Source organism: Pogoniulus pusillus, chromosome 4 (assembly GCF_015220805.1).
Source record: "Pogoniulus pusillus isolate bPogPus1 chromosome 4, bPogPus1.pri, whole genome shotgun sequence".
In the NCBI taxonomy this organism is placed as follows: Eukaryota; Metazoa; Chordata; class Aves; order Piciformes; family Lybiidae; genus Pogoniulus; species Pogoniulus pusillus.
The window spans coordinates 33,276,786-33,293,921 of record NC_087267.1 but is presented as its reverse complement, the minus strand read 5'-3'; the positions used below and the strand labels follow the sequence as shown (position 1 = coordinate 33,293,921).

General features: G+C 40.7%; 1 protein-coding gene and 1 long non-coding RNA gene across 2 annotated transcripts in view; one reads left to right on the top strand and one right to left on the bottom strand.

Moving 5' to 3' along the window:
* The window catches only part of FAM185A (family with sequence similarity 185 member A), a 35,464-nt gene that overhangs the window by 16,287 nt on the left and 2,041 nt on the right, over window positions 1-17,136 (top strand). The window contains exons 5-7 of the mRNA XM_064142556.1: window positions 4,330-4,371; window positions 9,208-9,303; window positions 11,919-12,053. Coding sequence (XP_063998626.1) covers window positions 4,330-4,371; window positions 9,208-9,303; window positions 11,919-12,053 — 273 coding nt within the window. The remainder of the gene's footprint in view (window positions 1-4,329; window positions 4,372-9,207; window positions 9,304-11,918; window positions 12,054-17,136) is intronic.
* On the bottom strand, window positions 14,059-15,562 carry LOC135174898 (uncharacterized). The gene is made up of 3 exons (XR_010302132.1): window positions 15,490-15,562; window positions 14,680-14,758; window positions 14,059-14,246 (listed from the first exon to the last, which is right to left on the bottom strand). It is a non-coding gene; the product is annotated as an uncharacterized LOC135174898 (long non-coding RNA).

The window sequence follows — 17,136 nt, the reverse complement described above, 5'->3', positions numbered from 1 at the left end:
GAGATGTATCCCATCTGTCGCTAGCAGACCCAGGGCCATATGAAGTTTCCCTAGATCAAAGAACCCAGAATTTTGTTGGTGGCACCAGCCTCTGAGCCACTTGTTAATCAGGCAGGATTTCCTGTTCCTCTCAGCATGCCTACCTGCAACTAAGGGTATTGATGAAAAGGTTACCTGTGCCTCCGATTCCTCAACTACTTTTCCCAGTGCCTTGAAGTTCCTTTTTGCTTTCAGACTTCTGGTATCAGCCTCTTCATTTCCCTCCTGCATAACCAACAAGGGACAGTAATCAGAAGGCTGCACTACTGTAGGCAGCCTTCTGGTAACATCCCTGACCCGGGCTCCAGGGAGGCAGCAGACTTCCCTGTGGGATGGGTCCAGCCAACATATGGGGCCCTCTGTTCCTTTCAGAAGGGAATCACCAATAACAATTACCCTCCTCCTTTTCTTTTGGGTACAAGTGGGTACAAATTCTGATGCGAGGGGGCAACTGATTTGCTTTAGTCAACCCCCCCGGTGGTGTTACTTCTGCTTCCAAAATCACCTCACCTCCAACCTCTAGTGCCCTATATCTGTTGTGCAAGGGCAAATGAGGGGGTGAGGGGGGCTGGAAGGGATTTTCTTTGCCCCTTTTGACAGGCATCTGTGTCCATTCTCCCTTGTTTTTTGGGTCACCTCCCTCTGCTAAGGGGGTCTGCAGAGCCTGGTGCCGCAAGGAAGGAAGCGCCACACATACTAAGGTTGTCTATGTACTTTACATTTCACCAATGGAAATTATATACCAAAAATAGTAAAAATGCTTCTTTTCCCCCTCTTTTCACAGAAGTAATTCTTGCAGCATCTGATAAGAGCAATGGCAGAACTCAGACATATTTAGACTTTTTTCACAGTAATAGTCTGTTTGTGCTGGCATTCCACACTAACAGTAGAGATTCTGTTCTTTAAGGGGAAAAAAGAGTCTCTAATCCATCCACCTTGTAATGTCCTTCACATAGAACTATGACTAACTTGATTGTCTTTTATATAAACAGCAATGGAGGTTGGAATCTGTGGTGGGTTTTCAGTTCAATAAAATTCTCACTCAGTTCTGACTGTACTGTAATGTTTGTGGTGGCTAAAGTAAAACAAGCTGGAGGTGAATATGACACAGGTCAGTCTGAGTTCCAGGTTGTCAGATTTTTACCTTATAAGCAATTTGGTATAATTCCCTAGAAATTTTGTGTTATCTTCTTGCTTGGGAAATGACTCTTGGTTATTCGTTAAGGGAGTAGCTCTTCTATCCAGCTATAGTAAGTTTAAGAATAGTTTCCAAACTTGTTAAAGTCTGGCAGAAATAAACTTTCTTTCCCCTCTTGCTCTTACCTTGTTTTTCTGATCTGTAGACTGGTACTTTTTTCTGAGAAGATGTTTTGATTTGGTTTGAGTTTTTTTCTAACTTTAATACATCGATGCTGTAGAGTGGTAAGTTGGTGAGCACCTTCTTGCCTGCATACATACAAAAGATTATTTGTATTATCTTGATAAAAAAAATAGAATGCTAACTGCTGTAGTTAATTACTTACTTCCTTAGCAATGCCCTATTGTCATTTAGCTGATGAATAATAGATAATCTAAGAACAAATAGATCTCTATCCAAATGACACAAACACATCTTGCATTACTTCAGGTTTATTATCACGAGATCTCTCCTAAATTGGTCTGGAACACCTAATGTTATGTTAGCTGTTTCCTTGGAAAGCAACTGCATGACAGCATTTGCTTGGTCCTTCTAGTCTGTTTGTTCAGAAAAATGCTTTTTGCAAAACATCATATTTTAATAGTAACAGCAAGTACTTTTAGAGTCTTTTAAGTTATTATATTGCTTACACATAGAAACACACACAAACATGTTAATGGTAAAGATAGAAACTCCTCTTATAATTTCATATTAGCAAAAAAGGGGACACTTTCACTCCTAGTCTTTGCTCATGAGGTGGCTCCATTTTTTTAGTTAGTGTTTTGTGAGATCTTGGGTAGATGGTTTTCTGGGCAATGGAGGCCACTGAAACCCATTATTGGTGGTATGCTGTTGTAGTTAGCAAAGAATCAGCACAGCTGAGCACAAAACTGGGCTGGACTTCGTGACTTTTGAACTGAGAACTTTGACATTAGGGCAGTGCAAACTCTACAGATTTGCCTGTGACCCATTTTGTAGCTTAATCTTGGGTTGTACAATTCCAACACTGCCAGCGCCAGGCATTCTTAATTGTTCTTTTGCATGCTTCATGCTCGTATGGCAAATGAATAATGTGTTATTTTGAAGAAATTAGCATTGAGTCATTTTCACCATTTCTTTCACTAGGCATTACAGATGTCAGCTTTTGAGTTGGCACATGAAAAAGAAATGGGCAAGAGCTCTGAGCCTGGGAAATGTACTGCTTTCTCTATGGGCAATAATGTTATGGTGAAACTTCCCCACCACAGGGCATGTAGGAGAAAAAGGAAACCCCTTTTGGCAGCTGTGTCAAAGTCTTGGGATGAGTTGCACAAAATAGTCTAATTTGGAAAGGAATTTGACATAAATCCAAAGTAATGCTTAAAGTGGTCTCAATTAAAGCAAACTTACTCATGGCCTTATCTGGTTGAGCCTTAAATATTCTCTAGGGCAACAATTGTGTGACCTTTCCGGGTGACTTGTCTCAGTCTTGAATTAGGCTTCCAGTGAGGAAAAACTTTTCTCCTTTTTCCTGCTTTGTGGGGGTTTTGTTTTTTGGTGGTTGTGTTTTGGAATTTTGGGGGAGGTGGGTGAAAGGTTTGGTTTTAATAATTTCCATTACGGCAACTTGTAATTGTTATCTGCTCTTGCTGCATTGTTATGAAGAGAGTCTGCCCCTATAGCCTCCCATTAGGTAAAGACCACAACAAGGTTTCTCCTCAGCCTTCTCCTTTTGAAGCTCTCTGAGCACTTGTAGTGTGCTCAGTAATACCTACTATACCTAATCTCAGTACCCTACTCCGGCCTCACTTCAGTACATTGGTGTCTGTCTTGACTGGAAAGCCCCAAACTGGACAGAGTATCCCAACTGAAAAGCTGCCTGGTGCTTTTATTTGCTCTTCTCACAAGAATAGCTCTGCTGCCTTGAGTGCCTTCAAAACATATGGGGGGGATGGTGAGTCCATCATACTGATATGTTCACATTGTGCCACATTAGTCATATCTGCCATGCAAGCTTGTGGTTAAGGAGAGCTGCCAAAACCCTAGGATTTGTTGTAGTTTGTACAAAAATAAGTACCAGTCAGGATAAGTTGGGGAAGGGGTGAGATAATTATAATGTGCCTTTTTAAAAGCGGCTAAGATTAAAGCCAAACATCTTTCAAGTCCATTGAAATACTTTTGTTTCAACTCTGATTTCCAGAACTCCTAAGTATTTTATGTAGAATGTTCTTGAAATGATGAATTGAAGCCTGTTGATGATAGGCTGCTTTTCTAGCTTTTAGCCCACAGACCACTAAGAAAAACAGTGCAGATCATATACAGTGGAATGCATCCTGCCCTAATGGCTGTTTGCTGCTGTGCAACTAGAGGAGATGGGAGCAGAGCTTTATTTTTGCACATTTTAAAAGAGCCTTAACAAAAATAAAATCTGAAAACCGTTGTATTACTAAATTGGAATTTTATATTTAAAGCTTTTTTTTTTTTTTGTGAGGGAATTATCCATTTTGGGAATATATGGAATTATGGAAGTTCCTACCAACTTTATTAGACCATTAGTAGTATAGATAGCCTTACTATTACTAAGTGTATCTGTTCTTCCAGACTCTTTTGATGCTCTAGGTAAAGAGTACTACATATTTGGTAGAGGGGACATGTATATAAAAGAGGAAAACACAATCTGTTTCTTCTAGGCATCCTATTAAATTGCTTGAATCATCCATAGTGCTGTTGCATGCACCAAAGCAATTAAAAAGAAAGTTGGCTCCCAAATAAACTAACAAATTATTGTGCTTTATTGTTAGAATGCCTTTCTGCTTTTCTCTCTTTCATATCCAGTCTGTCTTTAAGTTTTACTCAGAGTGTTTTTCTTGTCTGAAATCACGTCACTGTTACCCACATGTGGTAATCACATCACTGTCACCCACATGTGGTATGATTTTTGTTTGTAAAGCAGTAATATTCAAGCAGTAGAGCAGTTTATGCTAGTTTGCTTTTATATGCAGTATGTAAGATACACTACTACAGCTACAGTGCCCTTGTATGGCATCTCATTACTTTAGCCTTTGTTGTGATTTCAGGAAACTGTTAAATAATATGCTTTTAACATATTTTCCCCCTTTTTCTTTTCCTAATAGGTAACACCAGCCTTCAGACCAAAACAGGGAGTATCACAGTAGGTAGGTTCTACCTTCTCTCTGAGATACTTCTTTTTTCATTCTTCTTTATTCACTCTTTCCTTCTGCTTTCTAAAGGCTGAATATTCACAGGGATAGTAAAAAGGAGACGATTCCATGCAGACGTTTCTGCCCTGTTTCCAGGAGTAGCACTGATAGCTGGTGGAGATCCTTTCCAAACTTGGTTGTCAGCCTTTTGCAGTTGGGCAAGGTTGTCTAGTTTTTGCTATACCTGCTGAGATTTGCATGTTAGATTGAGTTTAGATGTCATGTGTTGTATTCAGATGGGATAAAAGAGACACAAGGAAAGATTAAGTGTGCATCAAATGCAACAGTTTTGCATATGAACTTTGTTCTCTTTCACATTTGCTGATACCAATGCTTAGCTATATTCTATGTTTACTTTTTATATCACAGAGCATTAATCATTAATGTATTGCATATTGTATGTAGAAGGCCTCCAAGAATTTAAAAGCTTCCAAACTGTTATGCTAATCATTGGTTTTCCCTTCAGAAATAAAAGAGCTCAGAAATTTTCCTTCAGGGACTTGAGCTTTAGTACAACAGGAGGATAACTCAGAGTTATCAATTACAGTGGACATCATTTCAGTTGCATTATTCTAGACAAATATTAGGAGCTCTTCTTTAAGCATAGTGCATCAACACAAGTGAGAAACTCAAATTCTCCTTATTTTTATGACAGAAAATCTAAGTAACAGAATCCTAGATGAGGCCCAATGTCTTCTGCATGTGTGTAGAAGGGTTTCCCCTTCTGTAGATAAACTTGATTACAGGCCCACAGCTCAAAGATTTCTGCTAGTGGTAGCACCCATAGTCACTAAGCACTGTGAAGGGACGAGCTGTACTGTTACAATTCCTATGTTTCTAAGTGGTCTCTACTAACATTCTGGAAAATGATTGCAATAAGCATTCTTTTGAGTTGGTCTTTAAACCACAGAGTTAAATTAAGCTTGCTAGTTGGCTCTTCCTTCTGTTAAATAAACTCAGAATATGAAGAGTATTTAAATAGAAGTTTCTTAGCACAGGAGGTAGGTTTTTCCATCAACAGATGATGCTTATTTTCCTTAATTAGCCAGGTTCAGCTTAAATGTTAGGACACATCTTACAGTTAAGTTAAATAGACTTTATTTTTTCAGAATTCAGTTCTGAGGGTCTTATTTAGGCTTAGACTTTTCCTAAAGAACATCAAACAACCTTTAGGTTTCTATTAATTTTTCCAAAGGCAAGTAATTGTTAAGCTCCAGTGGTTCAATTCTAAGAGCTTGAGCAAGAAAATGTTGAGTTCTAAGTGAAAGGTTTTTGTACTTGAGAAATTTACTCCACAAGATAATTGGTTGGATTGCCAGAAACCTGACAGGGTTTTGCTATTAGAAACAGGAAGAATAACTCAGACCTTCCAACTTCCCTGGCTGTGTTTTCATTGGGATACAGCAGGATTTGATCAGTTAACTGAAAAAAATGCACTCACCTCTACACTTTGGGGATGCATCCTTACAAGTCAAACTAAAACACAGTCAAGAGTGATGGATTATTTTCCAAAATACTTTGGTGCAAATGTTGGCAACTGTGTTGACAATTTCTTCTTTTGGGTAATTCTGCAATAAAATGAGAAACTAATGCTGTTGTCTGTCTTTAAATTTCTGCTTTACTATTTATAAAATAAAGAGAATTAATTTTGTTATTGTTTGTGTAAGTCTACTTTAATTTTTTGGACACTTCCTAAGAAACTCTCTGTGGAAGAGGATTAAAATCAATGTTTTACACAGACATTTTTGAGGTATAGAAGTATGATCCATTTTTTCCCCCCCTATACTGTTAACTATGTTAGTCCAAACAAATTGTTTTCCAGCCCTATACTAGAAGCTTTCTACTTCTAACAAACATTCAAAAGGTTTTGAATGGGTTTGAATTTAAAAACGTACAGAACTATTTTTATAAGTTGCTACTTAAAAGAAAATTGGATAACCTTACAAAAAGTAATGCAGTACTTTGGTTTTAGAACAGCTTCATCTTTTTAGTTTGGTAAATTAATAGGAAGTCTCAGGTTGGAAGAGACCTCAGGAAGCAGCAAAATCCCAGAATGCTTGAGGTCACAAGGGACTTTCAGAGGTCACCCCTGTTCAAGCAGTCTATAGTCTCTAACCTGCTAGAAGGATCCTGTGGCCTGGAAAGCTTCCAAGGATGCAAACCTTCTGCACACCCTCTGTGGGCAAGCCATTCTGCTGTTTGTCTGAGGCTGAAATAGATTTTCTTTCTACCCAAATTGAAACTCTCTTCATTCACCTTACAGCTGTTGTTTATTTGGCTTTTATTGTGTACCATTCTGAGAAACCTTGATCACCTCCTAGCAGATACTAAGAGCCTGCTGTCAGGTCTGGAAGCACTCATCTCTCAGGCTCTCCTGATGAGGAAGGTGTTTCCTTATCTTAGTGCTTCTGCACTGAATTCACTTCAGTTTGTTGATGTCTGCCTTCTCTTGCTCACACCCACACTGGAGGCTGTATTCTGGATGTGGTCTAATGAAGTGCTGAGTAGAGAGACACGATCCTTTCCTTGATACACTGGCCATGCTCCAGTTAATACTGCCAAGGACACTGTTGGACTTCTTTCCTGCCAGGGAACACTGCTGGCTGATGGTCAGTCCTGCTAGAAGTTGCTGATTTAGTTGTGGCAATTAACAAGGCAGGAATTATAGAATATGTAGTTATTTTATTTCCACCCACAAACTGTATACAAACTAGTTAAATTTGGGCTCTGATTTGGTTGGGAAAATCTTCACGAGGATGCTTATGGGCAATTCATTTAGGAGAATCAGAAAATTGGAAAGTAGTTTAGCCACAAAATGGCTCTGCGCCACTTAAAAGGTGTTCTGGAGCCCTAGGGAATGTCTGTGTTACTTGTGGTGGAGTTGGAATTTCATGATAGTCCCTGTCTCCTTTACAGCAGTGTTGGAACTTCTCTGCATCTTGATAGCTGTTTAGAGGCTTCTAGACCTTCCCAGGCTCTAGCAGGGTGCTGGGAAAGACGCAGACAATCTCTGACCTGATCCTGGTTCCTCTTGGCACTGAGGTTTGCAGAGGTACAGGCAGGATCTCTTGCAGATGTGCAGAGAGCGCAATGTCAGTGGCACTTCTCACCATGTCATGAGGCACTCACTGCCTTCTCCTAGTAAACTTGAGGCACTTAGGTTTCCAGGTAGTTCAAGCCCAACCAAGCTATGCTGGTCTGAAGCACGAGGCAGAGCAGAACCCATTGTCCAAGCCAAGAGCAGTAAGGCAGAGCACATTGTCTGAGCAGAGCAGAATGCAGAGCAGCATGCAGTGAGGCAGAGGCAGCTCAGTTTATATTATTTGCCTGAGTGCAATGGCTCCTTTGGCCACAGAGATTCACCAACCAGAATGGCATTTGCAAAACTGACCGCATTAGCTGAAACCAGGGCTCGCTTATCCTTATTTGGGCAAGGCACCAACAAGTACCTAAACACCTCTGGGTACCTTTTTATCAGTTTGGGAGGGGACATAATGGCCAAAGCCTTTGTTTTCCTCCAGCCTTTGCTTCCCCCATCAGCAGAAGAGTGGGACAAGCCAGGACATCTAATAGGCCTATTAGCTTTCCAGGACAGTTGCTTCTCAATGTTGTTGGTATGGTCTGGTTATGCATTCTCTGCTCTGCTTTGCTGCCAAGTCAAATTTTCCCAGCTGGGAAAAAAAAACAAAAAACAAAAAACAAAAAAAAACCAAAAACAAACAAACAAAAAAAAACAAACATTTTCCCTCCCAAATTATCTACGTTTATCCCAATTATGCATTGAAGAAATGGGTCTTCTGTGTTTGGTATAGTCAGAAATGATAAAGCTTGCAGTGTTTGCTTTGTTTCAGAGAGGAGGAACTAACCCTAAACAGACACTAATCCTGGGGAGGAAAACTGTCCATTAAGATCAAACTTCTTTTGCTAATCCTGTGGAGATTCAGTGGTTGGCTGTTACTAGATCTCGTTGGGAATATCTGCAAAAATACATTTTACATGTAAATGTCAAGTCCCCATACTGGAAATGTTCATTAAAGAGGTTGATTCATACTAAATTTTCCTGGTTTCATGACTTTAACTTTCAAATATCTATTATGAACAACCTTTTAAAAAGCCATCAATAAAATGTTTCATTGCCACTAAAGCAAAACCTTTTTTTTTCTAGTTCATTGATTTCAATTAATGAAGATTTACTGTTTTGTTCTTAGCCAAAGATGGTCTCAGTTTCTCAGCTGAATAAATGTGGATTGGCTACTTTTTAAATTGCTTCCCCCTCTAAAGAAATCCATTTTAGCTGTGGGATAATCCCTTTCCGTGTTTTCACTGATGGATGTAATACACTGATCTTCCACATCTGTGGTTGAGAACTGGCATCAGAAAAGCTCCAGATGAGCTTATTTAGAGCTAAAACTGCTATGGCAAGAGTACAGCATTAATACTAGACATCCTTGTGATGATTAACCAAGTTTATTTTTACTTCTTCAAATGGGAAGCATCTTTCAGGTTTGATTTAGTTGATTTAGCCACTTTTGTAAATTTGACTGGGTTTTTTTTGTGTGCACATCCTAAAACTGAGAAATGTCTCCATTAGGACTTCAAAATTTCTTGCCAAAACTTTTATTTCTAGCGTTGTATTTAAACAGATATTTTACTGACCGCCTCTCGTTCACGTACATAACTCTTTTTTTTGTGCTTCCCTGGACTTGCTCCAAAATGCAAAGGAAGATTCTAGCAAAATTGTATTTTAAAAAATGAATGATACAGCAGTTCTCTTCTCTTTGTTTTCTTTAGATTCATCTGATGGAATTCTCAAAGCTTCTACGCATCATGGGACAATAGATGTTTATGTCAGTCAGTTAAGAGAAGTGGATCTGAAATCCCAGAAAGGTGACCAAACTAAACCAAACATTTTTCTTTCTGTGTCAACTTATGATGTAATAGCAAAAGAAATAAGGTTGGGGTTGTTTTTTTTTTTTTCTCTTATTCTGTCTGGAAAAAAAAGTAGTTTGTGATTTTGGGTTACCTACATTCCTTTTTACCTCATTATTAGAAGTATATAAATGCAGTAAATTCTTGAAGAGGCAATGATACCTAAAATGGATTACCAAATGTTTGTGTTTTTCAACATTTTCCTTTTTTTATTGGCAACATACCCAGCAGAGTTCTGCAGATCTGATTTGGGCTCCATATTCTCTTTGCCTTGAGCACAGCGTACTCTGTGATGCTGATACATGTATGCGCAGGGTGACAACTGACACACGTAAATGTCTTCTTCCTGCCTTTTAAGAGTGAAATGTCTTGTTACAGAAATTGGAAAGCAGAAAAACAAAGACAAGCAAGTCTTACACTACCATTCTTCCTGTTTTCCCTCCTGTTCAATCACCATAATTACAATTCTTAGTGAAGTTCAGGGAGCTGGGATTGTTTAGCCTGGAGAAGAGGAGGCTCAGGGGTGACCTCATTGCTGTCTACAACTACCTGAGGGGAGGTTGTAGCCAGGGGGAGGTTGCTCTCTTCTCTCAGGTGGCCAGTGCCAGAACGAGAGGACACAGCCTCAAGCTGCACCAGGGGAAATTTAGGCTCGAGGTGAGGAGAAAGTTCTTCACTGAGAGAGTCATTGGACACTGGAATGGGCCGCCCAGGGAGGTGGTGGAGTCGCCGTCCCTGGGGCTGTTCAAGGCAAGGTTGAACGTGGCACTAGGTCTAGCCTTGAGCTCTGTGGTAAAGGGTTGGACTTGATGATCTATGAGGTCTCTTCCAACCTTGATGATACTGTGATACTGTGATTTGCATTTCTTCCATGCAGAAGATAGGATATTGTAAATGGCAAAGCCCTAAATACATCTCCGTTTGCAAAAAAAAAAACACAACTACATCATTTTTACACATCATGGTGTCAGCACTTCAGCTAGTTTAAATGAACATGACACCCCACTCTGATCTGTGAGACAGTGCTTGTGCCCTGGTAAAACCCAGCAGGTACTCAGAAAGCGAGTCATGAAGGAAATACAGAGAAATCACTTGAGCACCATCCTGCTGTACAAGCTGTTCCGATTCCTTCCACTGGTACACAGGTTATTTTTAGATCATTTCTCAGCTACTCTTTGGATCACTTATTACAAAATTAGTATCTCTGTGATTTAGTGGCAAAGAGGAACGTACTTAGTAAAAGCTAGTTAATGTTGTTTTCAATACATTGCTTGCCATCTCCTCTGGCAGCACAGTTTAGTAAAGTCAAAGTTGATGAAGTTCTAGTTTTGCTTATTCCCTAAGTTCAGAGTAACCGCTGACAGCTGCAGTGTAGAAAATACCCTATTGGTGATAAATTAGCTGCATGTGTGCTGGGTTTTGTGAGTCACAGAGCTGAGCAGCTCTCCAAGAAGGACCCAAGACAAGATCTTTCCCAATTATTTTTTTTTTATACTGAGGCTTTTGTGTATCCAGCAGAACTTAAGCTTAAATTATACTGATAGTTATTTGTTCATGAGGACTGTCACAGGCAAGTGATTGTGCTGAACTGAAATCTAGAGATGCTTTCTGACTGTTCAGCTGTTAGGATGTCAGTTTTCTTGTGTTCTGCTTCAGCTTTTGGGACGTACTTAAAGACAGTTTACTTTTATCCATAACTGTTTGGTGGTTTTGGATTTTGGGTTTGGTGGTTTTTTTATGTTTAAGTCCGTGTTGGAATTATGCAAAAACTAAGGACCACACATACAAATCCATAGTTTTTTGTGTAAATGTGTGAGGTGCAGCTTCCAGACATTGTGACCAAGTCATACCAAACATGACTAATGTGGGCAATCCATTAGGGGTAGAAGCAGAATTCTAAATTTCTCTTTCCAATGTTGAGTAGAATTATTCAGGCTCCCAAAGCTGCAGTTGTACTAATAAAATGTAAATTGATTAGTGACTTTTGAGCCTGCATCTGCTTAATGATATGAACAGCTGGCCCTGTGTGCTAAAGCAAAGACAGTTGCTAGTGCTGATAGTGTGTATGGGGCATTTGATCATGCCAGAGAGGTAGTTGTTCCATAATGTGCCATGCATTGGAGGAATCAGTCATCAAATCCCCTCCCCTGTCCTTGCTCAGAAGTGTAAATATGCAGCTAGAAGATGCAACTGAAGTCACTATAGTTGAGAGCTGTTAAATTCGTTTCCCTGGATCATTCCTGCAATGAGATCCTCTACCAAGAGCCACTGCTAGTGGTGTATGTCAGTGTTAATTTTTCATGTCTGCCAAAGAAATACTGTAACAGCATTTCCCACATGTAATATGCAGTATTCTGGTTATCATAAATGAAAATATCCTCATTTATCCATTCAGAGACAAAAAAAAGAGGTTTCTGTGTCTATAGGCTGCTTAAAAAACCAACCAACCAAAAAAAAACAACCCAACAACAAATGAACAAAACAACTATTTGATTTGTTCATTAAATAGCTGCCTGCTTTATTCTTTGATCTCAGTTTCAAACTAACTAGGTTTCATTTTAAATTTATACCAGGCTCAATTACAGTCAAGGTGCCTGCATCTCTCAAAGCCTATTTACAGTTGTCTGGTAGAAAAGTGGACGTGAGCTCAGAGATCCAGTTAAAAGAAGCACAGAGTGCCTCCAAAGAGGACCACGTAACTCTGAGTGGTAAGACTTACTAATCTTGGCTTCCAGTATGTGTCTGTCTGGTCTTAGTCAAAGACATCTACGTTTCTTTGAGTTTATTGCTCTTGGCTTCTTGTTTTGTCTGTTTGAGCTTGAATGTTTGCTTGTGCCATTGTACTCCCAGTGCTGCTAGATAACTTTTTCATTTTCTTTGGTAAATGCAAACTGGCTCTCTAACCAAAGTCTTAGAGCCAGATTCATCCTTGACATTATTCTGTGGGAGGTAATCCAGGGCTGAATTTGACCCATTGTTTGGTTGGCTTAGGCAGTCACATACGGAGTTGCCAGGGAATGTCTATTAAAAATATACTGAAAAGCTTTCTCTCTTTCTGTCGGGTGGGAGGGGGAGAACATGGCCTATTTATAAGTGTACAGTGTAAACATCAAGCAGTGCAGGACAGGGTGGGAGTTAGCTAGAGGAGCTAACTCTAGCTGGAGAAGCTGGACCATAGAGGAATAGAGAGTACATGGAAAGGTGCCTGTCATTACTGGAAGTGTTCTTCTAATGCATTTCAAATTGAACTTGGGAATCCCATGCCTTGCTGTTTCCTCCTTCAGACAACAGTTGTACAATTCATTGTCAGGGCGCGTGTTTCTCTCCTCCCCTCCAGATGTGTCTATCTAGAAGTTACAGCTGTTGCTGTTACTAATTACTCAGTTTGCTCAAGGGGAAGCATTAACACAATGTGTCTGAAGGCTCTGGCTTTTGTTTTCGAATGTGTTATGTCACTATGACCTGATTTGATAGCGGACTGGGCGAGGCTTTCAGTTTTCCTTTGATTTTAAACCTAAGGGGAAATAAAAGCACAGAATTCTTCTCCTCCCCCATGTAACACGATATTCTCAAATGAGAATTGTTTACATACAACTTTCATCTGTAGCCTGCTTGTTTAAAATAGCAGCCTTGAAATGTATAGGCATTTCTCTTCTTGGCTTGAATTGTTTACATACAACTTTAATCTGTAGCCTGCTTGTTTAAAATAGTAGGCTTGAATTGTAACCTGCATTTAAATTTGATAGTGCTTATAAAATACAATTGCTTTTAAAACTGTGGCTACAAGTTCTCAGTCTAGAAACACTTGGGAGGGCCCCATATTCTAGCAAGGCTCCATAGAACAGATCTCCTCAAAATACTTCCTCAGTGAACAAGGCTCATTAGGCAGTCAACCATCTTGTCACTGGCAGCAGTGAAGAGTAGCATTTGAGATAGTCACAGCTGAGTGGCTGCTGTGGTTCCACGCTCACTCAGTGTTTATGTAGGGCAGTCCTTGCTGAAGCGGATGCAATATTTCAACCCACCACTCTGTGTGGAAGTGATCTTGGCAGTTGAGGTCAAAAGCAGCTCTAAGTAGTTAACCCTTACATTTATATATCTCAAAGGCATGGATAGGCAGCAACATTAGGACAGTGATTATCAGTTGTTTGAAGAGGTTATGGCATTGCACAAAATGTTGATTAAATACAGTCCTAAATGGATTGTAACACAGCTGGATGAAAAATAGCCCCTGAAGGGATTTCCTGCAGAACTCAGCTCAGCTGAACTAGTGCTGGCCTGAAGTAGAATATCTCCATCTGTCATCATTACCAGCACAGAGCTGTATTTTCACACATCAAGTAACCAGTTCTTCATAGCAGCTCCCTTTCCTTCCCTTTCCTTCCCTTTCCTTCCCTTTCCTTCCCTTTCCTTCCCTTTCCTTCCCTTTCCTTCCCTTTCCTTCCCTTTCCTTCCCTTTCCTTCCCTTTCCTTCCCTTTCCTTCCCTTTCCTTCCCTTTCCTTCCCTTCCCTTCCCTTCCCTTCCCTTCCCTTCCCTTCCCTTCCCTTCCCTTCCCTTCCCTTCCCTTCCCTTCCCTTCCCTTCCCTTCCCTTCCCTTCCCTTCCCTTCCCTTCCCTTCCCTTCCCTTCCCTTCCCTTCCCTTCCCTTCCCTTCCCTTCCCTTCCCTTCCCTTCCCAAAACAAGCCTGAATTTAACATGTGCTTTGCTCTTTTTCTTACCATTTAGAAAAGAGGTTCTCCCCTTTTTGTTCTAAGCCAGAAATATTCCTTTGCTGTGACAAGGGAGATGCTTCCAGCTTCTCCTCCTCTTTTATCTTATCTGTGGGGATAGTGCATCCTTTCTGCAGGCCAAGCACCTATCTTCAAGTTGGTATTTCAGAATTTTCTTGTACAAGTAGATTCTGAAATAAAAATCACGTAATGCTGTTTCTATAGCATGGAAACATTAGCCAGTGTTGAAGTTTTAGGTTTGGAGGCTGTAGCTTTTCTGCTGTGGCTAAAGAAGTCCAATATGTAGAAAGGAGTTTTTGCAAGTGGAAAACACCTCTGTACCACAGGAGCATGGCAGCTTAGATTGTTATGCTTCTGAACTCGGAGGTTAGTTTAAAAATAGATGATTTATTTCAGAAACTGTCCAGTTCTCATGTGGATGACACAGGAACCAGCTGCTTTCAGGAAGCCTTACTTGCCTCTGGGAATATTGTGAGAGATGTTCTACAGTGGGAAGACAGGCTGGAATTCTGTAACTTGGGTAAATATGTTCCTAGTCTGTCACCTGCTCTAGGCAAGCCTTTCCTGCTCTGCTACAGTGGCTGTGATGTGTTGGCATCTCACCCTGCCTCATGGCTCCCATCTCCACGCTGAGTGGGGAAGTCAGTATACAGCAATCCCACGAACAGTCACATCCAGGGCTCTGCAAGATAGTAAAGGAATAGAGCAGGACTTAATCAAAGCTAGAAGATGAAAGCCTGGAGTGAGTGCTTGAGAGGCAGAATGATAAGAGTAGCTTTCAAATATCTTGCAAGACTGGAGCACTTAATGAGAGCAGTGCCAGAGAGTTTACTCTTCAGACTGATTTGCAAGGATAAGACATCTGTTTCCACGGGCATCAGTAGGCACTGATGTCTGTGCATTCCCTGTGTCCCAGCTCCACCTGTACTCTTAAATCAGCCTGTAGAGCTCACAGAATCACAGAACCTTAGGGGTTGGCAGGGATCTCCAGAGATCACCAAGTCCAACCTCCATGCCAAGCAAGATCACCCCAGGTAGTTTGCACAGGAATGCATCCAGGCAGGTTTTACCCACCTACTATCTCAAGCTACATATAGTAAAAGGGAGGATAGCAGCTAAAAAGTGTCAAGCAGAAAAAGAGCTTAGGAGATTGCCAAGCCAAAAGAGTTGCAAACTGGTGGAAGGGCAGGGTTAAAATTCAAATAATCTTCAAATTCAAACATGTGCTTTAGAGCATCTTTTCTAATAAGGCCATTTAAGTTCAAAATACAATAGAATAATTACCTGCGGGGTGTTCAGACAGATGTGTCCTACCTCAGTATCCTTCAGGAATGAGTTGTTTCTTACTGCTCACAGAATGTCTTCTTATCTAGTAGTACTGAGAAAAGGACCTGTGAGGTGCTGTGGACTTACCCTGTAGGGTTGCTTCAGAGCCAGGGTGAAAGGAGCTTGCTGACTGCACGAGTCTCATACACCACACACAAAGATTTACAGATGCCTTAGCTGCTTTGGTCACCAGAAACTCTGTGGTATTTGAGGTAACTTCTGCTGCTTTAGCTGCAAGGAGTCCCAGGGATACAGGTGAAGGAGGGCAGTATACAAGGCAAGCAACCTGTCTTTAAAAGGGAAATCACTGGAAGAGCTTGTAGCATGGCAGTATGCTGAGGCTTAGGTTTCTTCTGAAGCTGACCAGCTGTGTGCCGCACTCCTTCTCCCACTGTGCAGCTGACTGGGGCCTGTTGCACTGAGAGTTACAGTAACTGCTGCATCCCTCCCTGTTTTCTCTGTTCTCAAGGCACTTCAAAACTTTTCTCCTTTCCTAGAAGCAACTTTTATTGATCCTCTGCCACTATAACTGAGCGGGAAGAGCTTCGTTTTACAGTGTCCCCCTAATACTCTCCCTCTGTGAAGCCTTGATCCTTAAACAGTATCTTAAAAAGACAAGGACAGACCCAGGCTGTATCTGGAAAAGATTACATTCTTTCAAGTCAGAGAGAAAGTTCATCCAGCTGTCAGAAAGCACATTAGAAGAGATGCTGTCCTGCAGATTTGTATTGGTTTGAGCTTGGACTGAACTCAAGCTGTCTCACAGTCCTAACCACACCATTGAGCAAGGTTTCAAGTAAGCTCCTTTTCATGTGTTAAATGATATGAAAACGGAGCTCTTTTTAACTTCATCAGTCTTCACGAAGACAAGTGAGCAGTCAGTACTTGGCTGTATAAAGTTCTGCAAAGGTGTCCTCTGCCTTTGGACACCAAACAGGGGACAAGCCCTTTTTCCTTGGTGTTCAGTTGAAATGGTGGCCACACGGCACACTGCCAGTACATGTATCTTCTCCTGAGCTCCTGCTGCTGTCTTGACTGGTGGAGTTTGAGAAGAATTTATGGTTTTTTTCCCTCCTTATCCTCAACCCATCAGGCTGTTGGCTTTCATGATTTAATTGTGCTAGTAAAGTCATCCTTAAGCCACTGATATTCCCATGGTGCTCAGGCTACAAGCAATGAGTACAGTTAAGACCAAAGTCATCCAAAGATCTCCAACCAGACCTTGGTACTTGATTAGAGCCTCACACATAAAGTTGTTTAAATAATCTTAAGCTTGTTTTGAATCTGCTACTGGCAATAGGCTTAATAACCTACAAATGGTTTGAAGATGCTTCATCCCTAGGGAGTGGAACTTGACACTCTCTTGCAGGCAGTTTGATATTTTTCTGCATTCCCTTCACAGGCAAACGTCCAAAAGAAGCATCAGGAACAAAACATTTTTCTAAGTTCACACAGCAAATGTAAAATGAGAAACAGAGCTCAGACAACAACCCAGCTTTACAATAGCTCTTGTTAATTTGTTTCTGGTTTTTTGCAAAGCTCTTAACTTTTAGCAAAAGTGTAGCAGGATGTAATCAGGGCATGAAACTGTTCCTGATGCTGCGCTTCAGTGTTCATTCTTCGTGCAGAAGTCACAGTAACAGACAAATGAGAGGAGGAACTAGCACCAAGCACTCCAATATGCATTTCCTGGACATGTATCTCTGTCCTACTTTTATTGTGCCCTCATCTTAA